The sequence below is a fragment of the Thermobia domestica genome, chromosome 3, assembly GCF_964235325.1.
Source record: "Thermobia domestica chromosome 3, izTheDome1.hap1.1, whole genome shotgun sequence".
Taxonomy (NCBI): Eukaryota; Metazoa; Arthropoda; class Insecta; order Zygentoma; family Lepismatidae; genus Thermobia; species Thermobia domestica.
In genome coordinates, this window is record NC_137456.1 from 179,845,111 (window position 1) to 179,858,295 (window position 13,185).

The following is a 13,185-nucleotide window of genomic DNA, read 5'->3' on the forward strand; positions in this document are numbered from 1 at the left end:
TGTAGACCCTTCATATATATATATACAGGGTGTTTTAAAACACCCCACAACGTTTGGGAGGTGATTCTTGACACCAAGATAAGACAAAAAGTTACGCCAACCTGGGTGCACAAATGCTTCCATTCAGAGTTATAGACTGCCGAAAACATGAAAAAAGGAACTTTAAAGGTCCATAGCTCCAATACTATGGGAACTACCGTAGTCGGGTCACTTCACTTCGGAACTAGTATGTGCCGTATTTAAATATCCAAGTTTCGGAATCCTGCGGTACTTCCGCAACAATTTTTACAGAGGTAGTTAGTGAGTACTTCAAATTATATGCCCGTACCCAAACTCCCTCTATAAAAGTTGTTGCGGAAGTACCGTACGATTTTGAAATTTGGATATTTAGATAGGGCACATACTAGTTCCTAAGTAAAGTCTTGACCCAACTACGGTAGGTCTCATAGTTTTGGAGCTATGGACCTTTAAAGTTCATTATTTTATGTTTTCGAAAGCCTATAACTACGAAAGGAAGCATTTTTGCATTTGTGTAACTAGGTTGGTCTATACTTTTTGTATTATTTTGGTTTCAGGAATAGTGCTGTCGAATCTCTATGACATTTCCAGTTTTCGATTTTTGAGAAAATCGGTTTTCAAAACCGAAACCGCAAAAGTTTTTTTCGAAACCGAAACCGCAAAAGCTCTTTTCGAAAGCGAAATCCACCCGAAACCGTGTTTGCGCATTTATAAGCGAAACCATGTTTGTCCTTTTCAAAGCAGAAACAATGTTTGCTGTTTTTAATTACACCTTTTAACAATTGTGAAAGCATCTATCAATCGAGACAATTGTATTGATTTATATGTGTGTTTTAACATTTTTTATTTGCTCGAAGACTATTATGGTAATATGTGCAGCAGTGTGCGAAAGGGATAGTTCGTTGGTTGTACAAGTCACAGCTAAATATAAAATAAGGTATATCCCTATTTAAGATCACTGCACATGCAACTCATGAAATTCAATTTGAAATCACATCCACTTAGACTGAGATCTTTTATATTTGTGTCGCTACCTGTATGAACCAGTGTCTTATAAACTTGTTGTTGGCATCTGAACGAAGAAATGATACCAAATTCCTAAATTGACGGTAATACCAGTACCAGATGTCCATGTGAAGCACTGAACAGAATGAGGCTCCTGTGATAAATCTAGTTTACGATGGTAGCAGTGCCAGTGGACTCTAGTCTGCAAATTCGACAAATCTGTTAATATACAATACACGTTCCATTGCGTGCCTGGCTTTCTAGCCTTGTTTATAAATTTATAGTTTGGTTCATTAGCCTTTGTGAAACATTTGTGCTAAAATGAAACTTAATTGTTACTGTTTAATTCAAGAAAATACACCGTACGTAGACTTCGTCCTTGTTCTATGTTCTACTTTTTTCTCAATGTAAAGTTAACTCTACATTTGCTCAGCAGAAATAAAATATATATGTACAGAAGCAGCAGACGGTCTATTGCACTGCACAACTTTGTGCTGATAAAATCTGATACAAGTTTTTCACTCACAAAGAACAATATCCTGTTACTAGGGTGTGAGGGTAAGTCTGTGTTAATGATTGAGTGTTACGTTTTGAACAGTAACAAAGACAGTGTTGCTAGATGATCCGCACTAAATTTCCCTATTCTAGCATCAGAAATTACCTTTTTTACAGAATTCCCTACGCCTAAATTTATTATTATTATTATTATTATTATTATTATTATTATTATTATTATTATTATTATTATTATTATTATTATTATTATTATTATTTCAATAACTACTTCTACAATTGTATGTAAAGTTTCAATAACGTTGTTCTTAAAAATATGATCTCTCTCTCTCTCTCTCTCTCAAAAAAAAAAAAAAAAAAAAAAGCACTACACTTCTACAGTAGAACCAACAGGTATTAAGCAGTCTTCACACTAACGCAGTCGAGTCTTTGAAGTTTGTAATCAATAGGTTTCTTTTTAAACAATAATAATAATACTCTTTCCCCTTGTTTTAAAAAAATAGTACTGAAATTCTTTCTTTTGTTAACAAAAAAGCACCACCTCCCTTTCTTTAAAAAGAAAGAAAGAAAGAAAGAAAATTTAGATCGCAATACACAATTTTATTATTGATTCGTTGCCACTCAGATAAATGAATGTTGTGGTTTTGCATGTGTTGACTTGTTTCTTATCGTAAGTCCCAGACACCGGCAATAGTTTATACGTGAAGGAACACCAATCATGTTTTATGCTGTATTTTTTATACTTCCCAATAACGGTAGCAGTGCCTCTTTGTGAGAAATTGCAACTTTTTTTTTTTTTATTCTGTCAATTGTAAAAGTACACTCAACAAGAATTTCCATACACTTTAATATATTTTAAAGAAAATACAGCTTCTTTCCCCTCTGCAAATTTTGAGCACTTTTTCCCTACGCCGAGATAAATTTTCCTCCATCTGTCAACTGTGAGCCGAAGTGGGAAAAGATTTTTTGCTGCTTTCTCGTCATTACTTGATATTGTGATTTTGCGCAAGAGGGAAGAAAAGAAGAGGAAAGAAGTCAAAAGGCTTGGAGCAAGTAAGGTACGTACATTTGCACGTTTGTCACAAAATTATCGCATTAACTTCTAATCTTTTGATTATATTGTTATTTGCTAAATAATAATAATAATAATAATACTTATAATAATGTTGAACTTACAATTTTACCATCGTTTATTCACGAAGAATAACAACGTCATGAATTTGTATTAGTAATCGATCGAATTTATTAGTATAGTTGTAACACATAGGAAACATCTGTTAGCGAAATTGAAACCGTGCATGTTATGTGATGTCTGCCAGATATCTATCTGATATCAATTACATTGAAAATATCTCTGGAACGGAATCACCTCCCAATCGTTGTCGGTACTGTTTTCAAACACCCTGTGTATATATATTGTAATGTCTTTAAAGGTAGAGTCAATAAGGGTTCGGGTGTTTCCCCTTCAATTTTATTACAAAATTTGAATTCAAATATCTTTGAATTTACAAAGAACAATCTAATTAAGTCTGTCCTTCTAAGCGACCAAGATAAAAGAGAAAGGTGTTTTGCACGGTGCGCCTTTTACTCAAAACAGCCTACAGAACATCTGCAGGGTTTTAGATGAGTCTTGCTTGAAACCTCTTCAGCCCAAAGCAGCTTCGCGAGGTTTGGTTGTAGTTAGGATTCCCTAGTCCATAGCGACCTTGGGTTTAGGTAAAGTAAACTCCCTAGTCCAAGGCGACCTTAGGAGCGAGTTTTGGTCATTTGATCAGCAGTCAAACTGATAGCTGGTTCCTTCTCAGGCTGCGCTTTTATAGATGGTCTCCAGATGGCTCGTTCCTCCTCGGGTTCCGCCGTCTTGGTTTCGTGTCTTCCTTGTATACATTTGCTGCATTTGCTATATTTGCTGTTCTTGTCTGCTTGCATTGTTTGTAAATAGTAGCACGTGTTGTGGGAATGTGTGCTTGCGCTGAAGGTGGGGATCCTTACAATCAATCAATCAATCTATCTATCTATCTATCTATCTATCTATCTATCTATCTATCTATCTATCTATCTATCTATATATATATATATATATATCCAACTCATACCTTCACGTTGTGAACAATTTGTATGAAAAAGGATGAAAATAAATACAATACAATACAATACAATATATATATATCGGGTGTTAATGAACTATAATAACAAACTCTAAGAGGTGATTCCTCACATCCAAATAAGGAAAAAATCATATGGGACTATGGACACAAGTGCATAGTTTCAGAGCTAGGGTTGTCCAAAATCACGAAAAAGCCAAATTTCAAGAGGCCCTATTTCGAATTCGGGAAACTGTGGATGGTGGTCCTTATGAGCTTAAAGGAAGTCATGCATACGCAGTCCAAAAATGCACATTTCATTAATGTTCAAGGGTGTACAGAGTATTCCCTGCAGGGTGAACTTCCCAGACATGCTATCAATCGAATTTTGAGATATGCTCTGACTTTATGATTGGTCCAAAGTAGGCAAATGATAAGTCTTGATAGCAATGAACACGGAATCCTTTGGGGCGATGTCGGAAGTGTTAACCCATTACCCGCCAAAACTCTTGTATCGTTGTTAATGTCATAAAATGTGTTTATTCATAACTGTTTGAGATATAAAGACGCAAAATTAGTGTTAAAATAGAAATATCCGATATAGTTCAGGAAATACAACCCGTCCCATTTTTGGGACAATGGCAGAATACGTAAGCATTTTATATTTGCATTTCACAAACGTCCTTAAAATTGGAAAATTTATGAAATTGTTCCAAATGAATACACATTTGCATACTTATTTGTTTTACATACACGTAATTCTAAATTACTATTGTTATCCTAAAGGAGTTTGTACACTTATATTGCACTTATCTTTATGCATTTGTTAGTTCATCTCCGTTATGATTCCGTTTCACAATGAGAATTTCATTTTCTTTATCAAATCAAATCTATGGTCCATGAAACTACGTTTTGTTTCTTTCTCCATCTGATTGCTGTTCGTCAAAAGGCAGGGGTCGATCTCATCTCTATCTTACTTTTCTAATAAATTCACAATTTCACCCACTGTGAGGGCAGGCTTATACAATGTCATAGTGTTCTACGAAATGCAACCTTCGTTACTTACCACCAGTATCTAATTATATCTTTAGAATTACCAATATTGGATAAGAGTGGACTATAACTCACATAGAAAATAAAACTAACGTAACCAGCCAATGTCCCAATTTTGGGACGCCTGAAATAAATATATGAGAAATTTAACTAAATGCACTTATGTTGCATAGCAGACGATCATATTACTTTGAGATGCATGTTGTCATAAAACAAACGTTATTTTATTGAATATGCTGTACAAATATTACGCTAAAACGGAAAAAAGTTTGCACAGCTGAAAAATGCAAATTCGACATAACGTGGCGCCATATCTTGGCCATCGAATTATTAAAAGTTTGCAAGTAACTTCTGTATCATGCAGAAGAGACTGTAAACAAATGAAAGGAAATGAAATATTTGAAGAATATCTTTCCAAACACTTTCAAAAAATAGTAAAAAAAAAAAAAAAAAAAAAAAAAAAAAAAAAAAAAAAAAACCGTCCCAAAAAAGGGACAATGGCTGATAATGGGTTAAGGATCGTCAGCAGCACGGTCTTTCGTACTCGGGAAAACGCATGGTGCGATGTTTTCTTTCACGCTTATAAGTGAAGAAAATGTGAAATACTGTGACGAAATACATGTCATCACACGTTATTCTGAACACAAGAAAACATGGAACTGCCGATTTCTAACATTTCCGACTTCCCTCCGAAGCACTGGATATACATTATTGTTAAGGCTTACCTCCTGCTTACTTTGGACTCTCCTTGAAAACACGCTATAACTGAAAACTCTATTGAGAGCATATCTGAGAATTATACCCTGTAGAGAATATCCTGTACACCTATTGAAAATTGATGAAATGTGCACTTTTGGATTTTGTATGCATGGCATATTATATATATATATATATATATAAATTTGTATTCGTTGTGAAAGTTTTATGTCGGGTCATCCTTAATTTTCTTCTTTACAATACGTATAATAATGTTTTTAACAAGTTGAGCTCATCACAAAGAAATGAAAGCAATAAACATAAATTATAAACAAGCCGTTATGATTAAAATTATGTAGGCGCACGAGAGAACGATTGAAATTAACCAAAAATTGGTTACTTACCAATATATCCATCTGTGGGAAAGCTAAATATTCTCCAAACGTATCGGAACGACAAATTAGTTCCATCTTCAGTAGTAAGGTCACAAGGATAAAAATGGATGAAAGGAGAAAGGAATACATACCACCAAATAAATATAACGTGAGAAATGATCACGAATAACAACGAGTAGAGCTGAGTAAACGAAAGAAAGAACGAGCTGAGTTGAAAGAAGTGCGGTGTCTATGCTACGTCACTATTGCCAGATCCAAAATATACATCAACGGTAGGTAGCCAAATTTTATCAATACTGCCAGAATCCAGATTTGAAGTCGGTTTATGTTTATATTTATTTCCATTTTTTTCCTAAATCTATTACATTAACCTGTTTTATATTGTGTGTATATTGTTTTAGATGGAAGTGACAATCCCGACATACCTTCTTCTTTTGACTTTTTTGATTGTCTAGTGTGTTCTTTAATTCAAGTGTTAATATTACTTTTGGTTTGTTCTATATATGAAGCGTCACATTCACACTGAGCCCAGTGAATACCGAACCTATTTAGTGGATCTACAAAATAATTTTTAAAGCCGATGAAATGCTTTTCTAAACTTTTTGGAGGATACTGGAAGCAGGTATGTTATGCTTTGCAAGAATACTTTGAATTTTTATCGATAATTCTAGACTGCGTGGGAGAAACAATATTAAGTCAGAAAGTGGCCAATATGAGATATGTCAAAATTGGAAATCTCTGTGTCATGCTCCACCTCCGGTTAAGTTGGTACAAGTCAATTCTAAACGTGAGTTGAATAATCGCGTTTTGGTACTGTTAGTATAAGCGATTCATACGTACTTATGCTTTGTAAAATAAAAAATCGTCTCCTGAAAACCTGTATTTTTTGACTTATGCTGTTTCTCCCGCGCAGTCTAGAATTGTGGAAAGTAAGGAATTCCTATCCAAGTTTTTGCTTCTTTGGGAATAACTATTTTAGGGACGTGTATCAATCTATATATTTGATTAAACTATTTTTGTAAGGTACGCAACTTATAACTGTTCCTTTGTCCTATTTAATACAAAAACTGTATTTCATCATTTAGATCACTTGGACGATCACAAATTAGTAATACCCTATGAAAGAAATTCTTCTAAATACAGGTACGTACAGTGTAGAATACTTTATACAGCGGTGGATGGACTGACTGTTAATGTATGTAAGTAAGGCCTTGTGGGTTTTCGGTATATTTGTTATAAACTTATTATGTGATCGGGTAATCAGTACATCTAAAAAAGGAAGACAATTATCAGATTGACGCTCGAGAGAGAACTTCAGCCTCGGATGTTGATTAGTAAACTGTTCAAATATTTGTAAAAAAAATCATTTCATCACGTGCAAGTAATAAGATCATCAGCATAACGATCGTATCTAATATACTTATATATGTATTCTGTTTTAATGTTAAAAGACGTTTTTATCTGATTTAAAACAATATTAGACAGTAAGAGAGATAGTGTATTTCCCCATGGCTAGACCATCATACTGGGAAATATAATGTTTTTTTCAAATTGAAATACACTGGTTGCTAAACAGACCTAAATCTGTTGTAATAGAAAATGAGTTTTATGGGCAAATGCACAATTTTGTAACAATCAAGATCGTGTACTATTGATAGTAAGTTTCAACGGTATGGATGGGTACATATCAACAATGTCTGTGGATGCAAGCAAAATGACATTAGCATTTACATTTATTTAGTGGTATATACTCCATTTTCCATACCATAATTTTCTCATCCATTTTTATCTTTGTTACGTTACCACTGATGACGGAACTAGCTTGTTGTTCCGTTACGTTTAGAGAATATTTAGTTTCACCATGGGAGAATATACTGGTAAGTAACAGGGTTGAAAAAACACGTTTTTTTTATTTTTAAAAAGAACGTTTTTTATGTTTAAAGCATGTTTTTTTTGTTTAAAACGTTTTTAACGTTTAAAACAAAGTACTTTGTTTTAAACCCAAAAAAAAAACGTTTAAAATGTTTATTTTGTTTAAAACAATAATCTAAATAGGCATATATATATTTCATTTTTACACGCTCACAGGTATTGCTTGCCATCTATATTCAACCGTTAGACCAAATTTCGGGAACTTCCCTAATCTAGATCCGTCCAAATGTTCAATTCCGGAGAAAGAAATCGGGATTTTTCCGATTTCTGTTCACTGAATATGTAGTTTCTTTGTGTTACGTTCTACTGGTCGCCTGCATTCTTAATCTTTAAACACCCATTGACGCAACTGCTGTATCAGGGCTTTAAACCTCAATGGCTCAGTCCCTAATTAAGGCTGGAAGATGGTTTTGGAACCAATTTATTCCTGAAGGATGCAGCTTTCCGCTGGTGTACATTTTATCTATGTGGAGGTACCACGTGGCGGTGGGAGGAGGGTAAATATCGTGTTCTTTTGTTTCTTTTTAAACGGTTTTTTGGGAGCCATTCCCCCTCTTGGGGGATAGATTCATAAAAATTGGTACGTGAAGCAATAAAGTAGACCACTACATGGTAATATCGTGTATTTGTATTTCTTGCTTATATGGGGGAGCAGGGAGGGGGCAAAGTTAGCCAATTTTTTTAGTTTCAGTTTTTTGACGTAAATTACATTATTTTTACAACAAACATCAATAGCTCAGCCCCTAATTAAGCTAGAAAGATGATTTAGTACCAAAGTATTCCTGAGGAATGAAGCCTTCCGCTAGTATGCATTTTACTAGGAATGGGCACGAGTCGAGCTAAAACTCGACTCGACTCGACTCGAAACTCGAAGCAAATTCGAGTCGAGTCAAAGGTAATTTTCTCGAGTCGAGTTTCGAGCCAAGTTACTGTTTTAAGGTCGTGTTTCGAGTCGAGTCGAGTTTGATAAACGGCTCGCTCGTTTAGCTCGTTTTAACTCGTTTTGAAATCATGGCCTGATTAGGCTGGAAAGCGAAAGTCATAAGAAATGTAAGCAGTAATATGGAACATTTTTAATGTTGCTCAGAAGATGGGACACTGCTCACATCTCGTCTCGTCTCGATTAACAAGACGACTATGGATTTTTATAACAAGACAGTCTCAAATATGAGCACCAATGCAAACACCGATATATACTGTAGTCCTTACCACCAAGGCTGAGACCTGCACGATCTAAATTTTGAGCCGAAGGAGAAGCCCAACCCAGGTAGTGATGGTAACTGGCTCAGTTCGGTTCAACTGAGGAGCAGCTCGAACCGGCTCCGTTGAGATGAGGCACCGACTCGGCTCAGGTGAACCATCGGTTTGAGCTGGCTCGGTTGGGTGGGCTGTTGGATCGGTTCGATAGTGAATGAGCTGTGAACCGAGTCGCTGGAGCCGTTGGGAACCCGAGCCGAGCAGGTTTGAACATGTTTGGCAGACGCAGTTTAACTTTTAACGATTTTTAGTTCGAGCCGGGATACTTGCTTCTCCGGAACTGAAACGCAGAACCTCGTGAACGATGTCCTTGCCTCCTTGACTTTACCTTTTCCGAAGTCAGCAGTCAACTAGTTTTTAGTATTCAGATACAAACCGCCTATCATTCATGTTTATATACGCTGGTGTTGTTATAATAATAATAATAATAATAATAATAATAATAATAATAATAATAATAATAATAATAATAATAATAATAATAATAATAATAATAATAATAATAATAAGTTGTAGTAATAGTAAGTATCATTGATAGTATTGTCTATGTAGGATACTTGAAGAAAGTACTTGAAACTACACACAGCATTTGGCTCGACTCGATTCGAAACTCGAGTCGAGTTGGAGGAAATTTTTCGAGCCGAGTTCTCGAGTCGAGCTCAATGATGTCGGTTTCGAGTCGAGTCGAGTTTCAATGAAAACTCGCTCGTGCCCATCCCTACATTTTATGTATGTAGAGGGTATTTATGTACGGCCGAGAGAGGGAGAATGAAGTTCGTTTTTTAAATTTTTCATCAGATTTTGGAGGCCATTTCTCTCCCTTTGTGGTACATCCACAAAAATTAGTATGTGAAACAATGAAGTAGTCCAATACATGATAGTAACCTGTATATATACTTTAGGGAGAGAAGAGGGGGTTAAATTTGGCTAATTTACATTTAGTTTCAAATGGTTCCATATAAGGCAAGATATATTTTACTGAAGCGGTCTAGAAGCATAATTCTTGTTCGTATACATGAGGTGTGCAGCAAAAATGATTTCCATATGGACGTGGTACTGTCATGGGGGAGGGGAGAGAATGTCTAATTCAATGAATGTTTTTCTGCGCATTTTTTTAATACTTCCTACATAAAACGGATTCATTACGCAATGGCAGTAATGGCTACCATTTCTTATATTATTGTCACAAGTATGTGGCCTACACATTAGCATCATTTTGTCAGCGCAGGCGACTGCAAGAGTTGCCAGGGCTCCACAAAGTCAATATTTTCATATTTTTTAATGATTTTTATGTCTGTTCGTTTCTACAAATACGGCGGGAATTTCACGAATGTTACCTCGTTGGAATCTGTGGTCTTTAAGTTTTCCAACTCTGTATAAATCATGACTCTGTGATAATTAGGAGGGATCCGAACGTGAGAGTCTACCATTTTGTTAAAATCCCTGGCGGGCGTCTAAAGGTTAATTGTGTTGTTATGCCGTAGGCACTAATCATTGTTAACTATCCATGTTGCAGATAGAGATGTATCTTGAAAACTGTTTAGTTAAAAAAATGTCATTTGCTCCTTGTAGGCTAGTCACTGCTCTTTTCTATGAGTTGTATTGTATTTGTCAGAGCATTTCTTCTAGCTTATGATGTGAGAACTGTTCATTATTATGGAAGTGATAGTGACCAAAAAATATTCAAGTTTTGAATTTGTGAATTTGAATCTTAGAATAGTGCATAGTGTGTTTAACCTCAGGTATTCTTGGAAATCAAGAAATGTTCAAATACTTCACTTGAATTTCTGTTGGTTTAGTTCTACGCACATTGATGTACAGAATTTCGTCCAGTAATTTTTGTTATAATAAGAATATAACACTGATTGTTATTTACTTTATGCACAAATCCTGCGGAGGATGGATTGTTTCTTAAAAAATTAAATTAGCTTCTTCAATCTGATATTTTAGTTGTTTTAAACATGTCCAACCACCATCGAAAAAAAACACGATGTTTTTTTTGTTTAAAACGTTTAAAACAAACTGAATAAAACAACAGCCCTCGTTTAAAACATGTTTTAAACACTTGTTTTAAACAGTTTGTTTTAAACATATCAACCCTGGTAAGTAACCAATGTTTTGTTAATTTAAGCCGTTATGATATTTAGATATGGTAATATTGAGAATAGCAAGATTTAGAATAATGAACTGAAAATCTTACCTCCGAAGACACAGAAAAGAAATATTTTGAGCGGCAGAAGATTGACGCTGATGCATCCCACTCTTTTAACACCATCTCCTTCCACTAAGCTCTTTTCAGGGGTTTCAGCTTTGTTCTCTTTCTTCCTCCTTCTCCCCGCCATCATGCTGGCTCAATACTTAAGCTGTACACGAAGAGTAACCTTGCTTTCATCACATCCTGAAAAATAAGGGTAATGTAAATCAAGTACGTCTGTGTGTAACAAGTAGTAAAATCATACTTCACAGAATTTTAAAATACTACAGTCTCTTAATTATGAGATATTCTATGGTAAAATAATTAGAAATTTTCATTGCAGTGGTGTTCTTAAATGACACTGAAGTCAGTATCGAGACTAATATAAACCGTTATTTTGTTTAATTTGTGAGACCACTGTTACAAAAGAAGCATGGAGCACAGAAGAAACTTAAATTTTCGTAACTTGATAAATGTTCTTCTACGATAAAGAGTTTATGAAACAATAGGACAATAGTATATTTCGTGCACAGATATTCAGGTGGAATATATGATTCAAAGTAATATGGAAATGATTGGATACAAGATCACTTGACTGTGCGGCTAATGTCAGATAAACTAGCTGTAATTAGAGGAAATTTGTCAAATTTTAACAAAGATTTTGGCAAGAATAAACCACTTGCCAATTTGTGACATTCATATTCATATTCATATTCATATCGTCTTTATTGCAGAAACTTCAGAGGACATCTAAAGCATTACAATCGTCAGATCTTAAAGTTACAGATTAAAATGCATATACAATATTTACAAAAGGAAAAAATTGGATACATAATATTTACAAATATGGATACAGAAAAGAAAGAAAGAAAAAATATATTCTTTGTAAAAAATAAATTCTTTGTCTGATGACTAAAACCATGCTCGTATTCAGCACACAAAAGATATTCTCCAACCTACTCGTAGCAATAAAAAAATCAATTCTGTTGTTGAAGAGATACAAACACTGTGTTCTATACGATTCCATAACTAAATGCCTGTGCTGAGTGAATGTTCACGTTACTAAAAACAGTTATATCTGCAAAAGGCTATTTCTTCGACGAAAAGAAAATTGTCAGTAGTTTTGTAAAACGATATCATTTTCCTGTTATTTACTTTTTACTTTTGTGACAATCAATACAGTACATGAATAGCTACAAATCGTATGTCCTCTTCCAGTACTCACGTTATATCTCTTTTCTAAATATTTGTTTCAGTGTCCGAACTTCCGTGTGCGACAGTATATATAAGGGTGAGTCTTTAACTTCGTCCAGTGTCTATAAAACAGAAACACCTGGAGATAAAAAAAATAAAATAAACAAAAGCAGAGATGGGAAAATTTCATAGAGCGTATTGAGTGGAGAGTATTGTTATCCCCACAGGGCCCTCGGGAGTCACTCGAAAATTTTATATGGGAAAGTATGTCATTTCATATATCATTGAAAAGATCATGAAAAAGAAACAACTTTTGTAGGAAGAAAATTTGCGTGTGGGGTACCGTTTAAAAAATACCCACTTTTAAGTAGAAGTCCTTGCAGTCACATAAAATGTCCAGTGCTTATAATCCATACAACAGCTGAAGATAAAAAGATGAAACAAAAAAAGTGAGAGAGGGAAATATAGGATTTAGATTTCTGGGCTTTCTATGGCCATTTAGCTCGTCACGTATGACGGATGACGTTCCTCAGCGAGCACACTATAAGGCAAAGGGAAGGAAGGAAGCGGCATGGAACCTATAAGTTAGGTACCACCCTGGCATTTGCCTGGTGTGGATGAGGAAAACCCAGGAAAACCTCATTCAGGATGACTGGCATGAAAAAGCTCTTTACACTTTTTCGACCGAGTGCCCCCACCGGGAATCGAATCCGGGACCGCAGAAATATCATAGTATGCATTGAATGGAGAGTACTGTTTTCCCTACAAAGTCTTATGGAGCACTGGCGGGTGGGGGGGGGGCAGAGCCACTCAAAAAAGTTTTGAATGGGAAGGTATGTGATTT

At 35.1% G+C, this 13,185-nt stretch overlaps 1 protein-coding gene across 1 annotated transcript in view; it reads right to left on the reverse strand.

Moving 5' to 3' along the window:
* The window catches only part of SP1173 (major facilitator superfamily domain-containing protein SP1173), a 66,113-nt gene extending 54,762 nt beyond the window's left edge, over window positions 1-11,351 (reverse strand). The window contains exon 1 of the mRNA XM_081752052.1: window positions 11,154-11,351. Coding sequence (XP_081608178.1) covers window positions 11,154-11,298 — 145 coding nt within the window. The 5' untranslated portion in view covers window positions 11,299-11,351. The remainder of the gene's footprint in view (window positions 1-11,153) is intronic.
* Window positions 11,352-13,185: the final 1,834 nt, after the last annotated feature.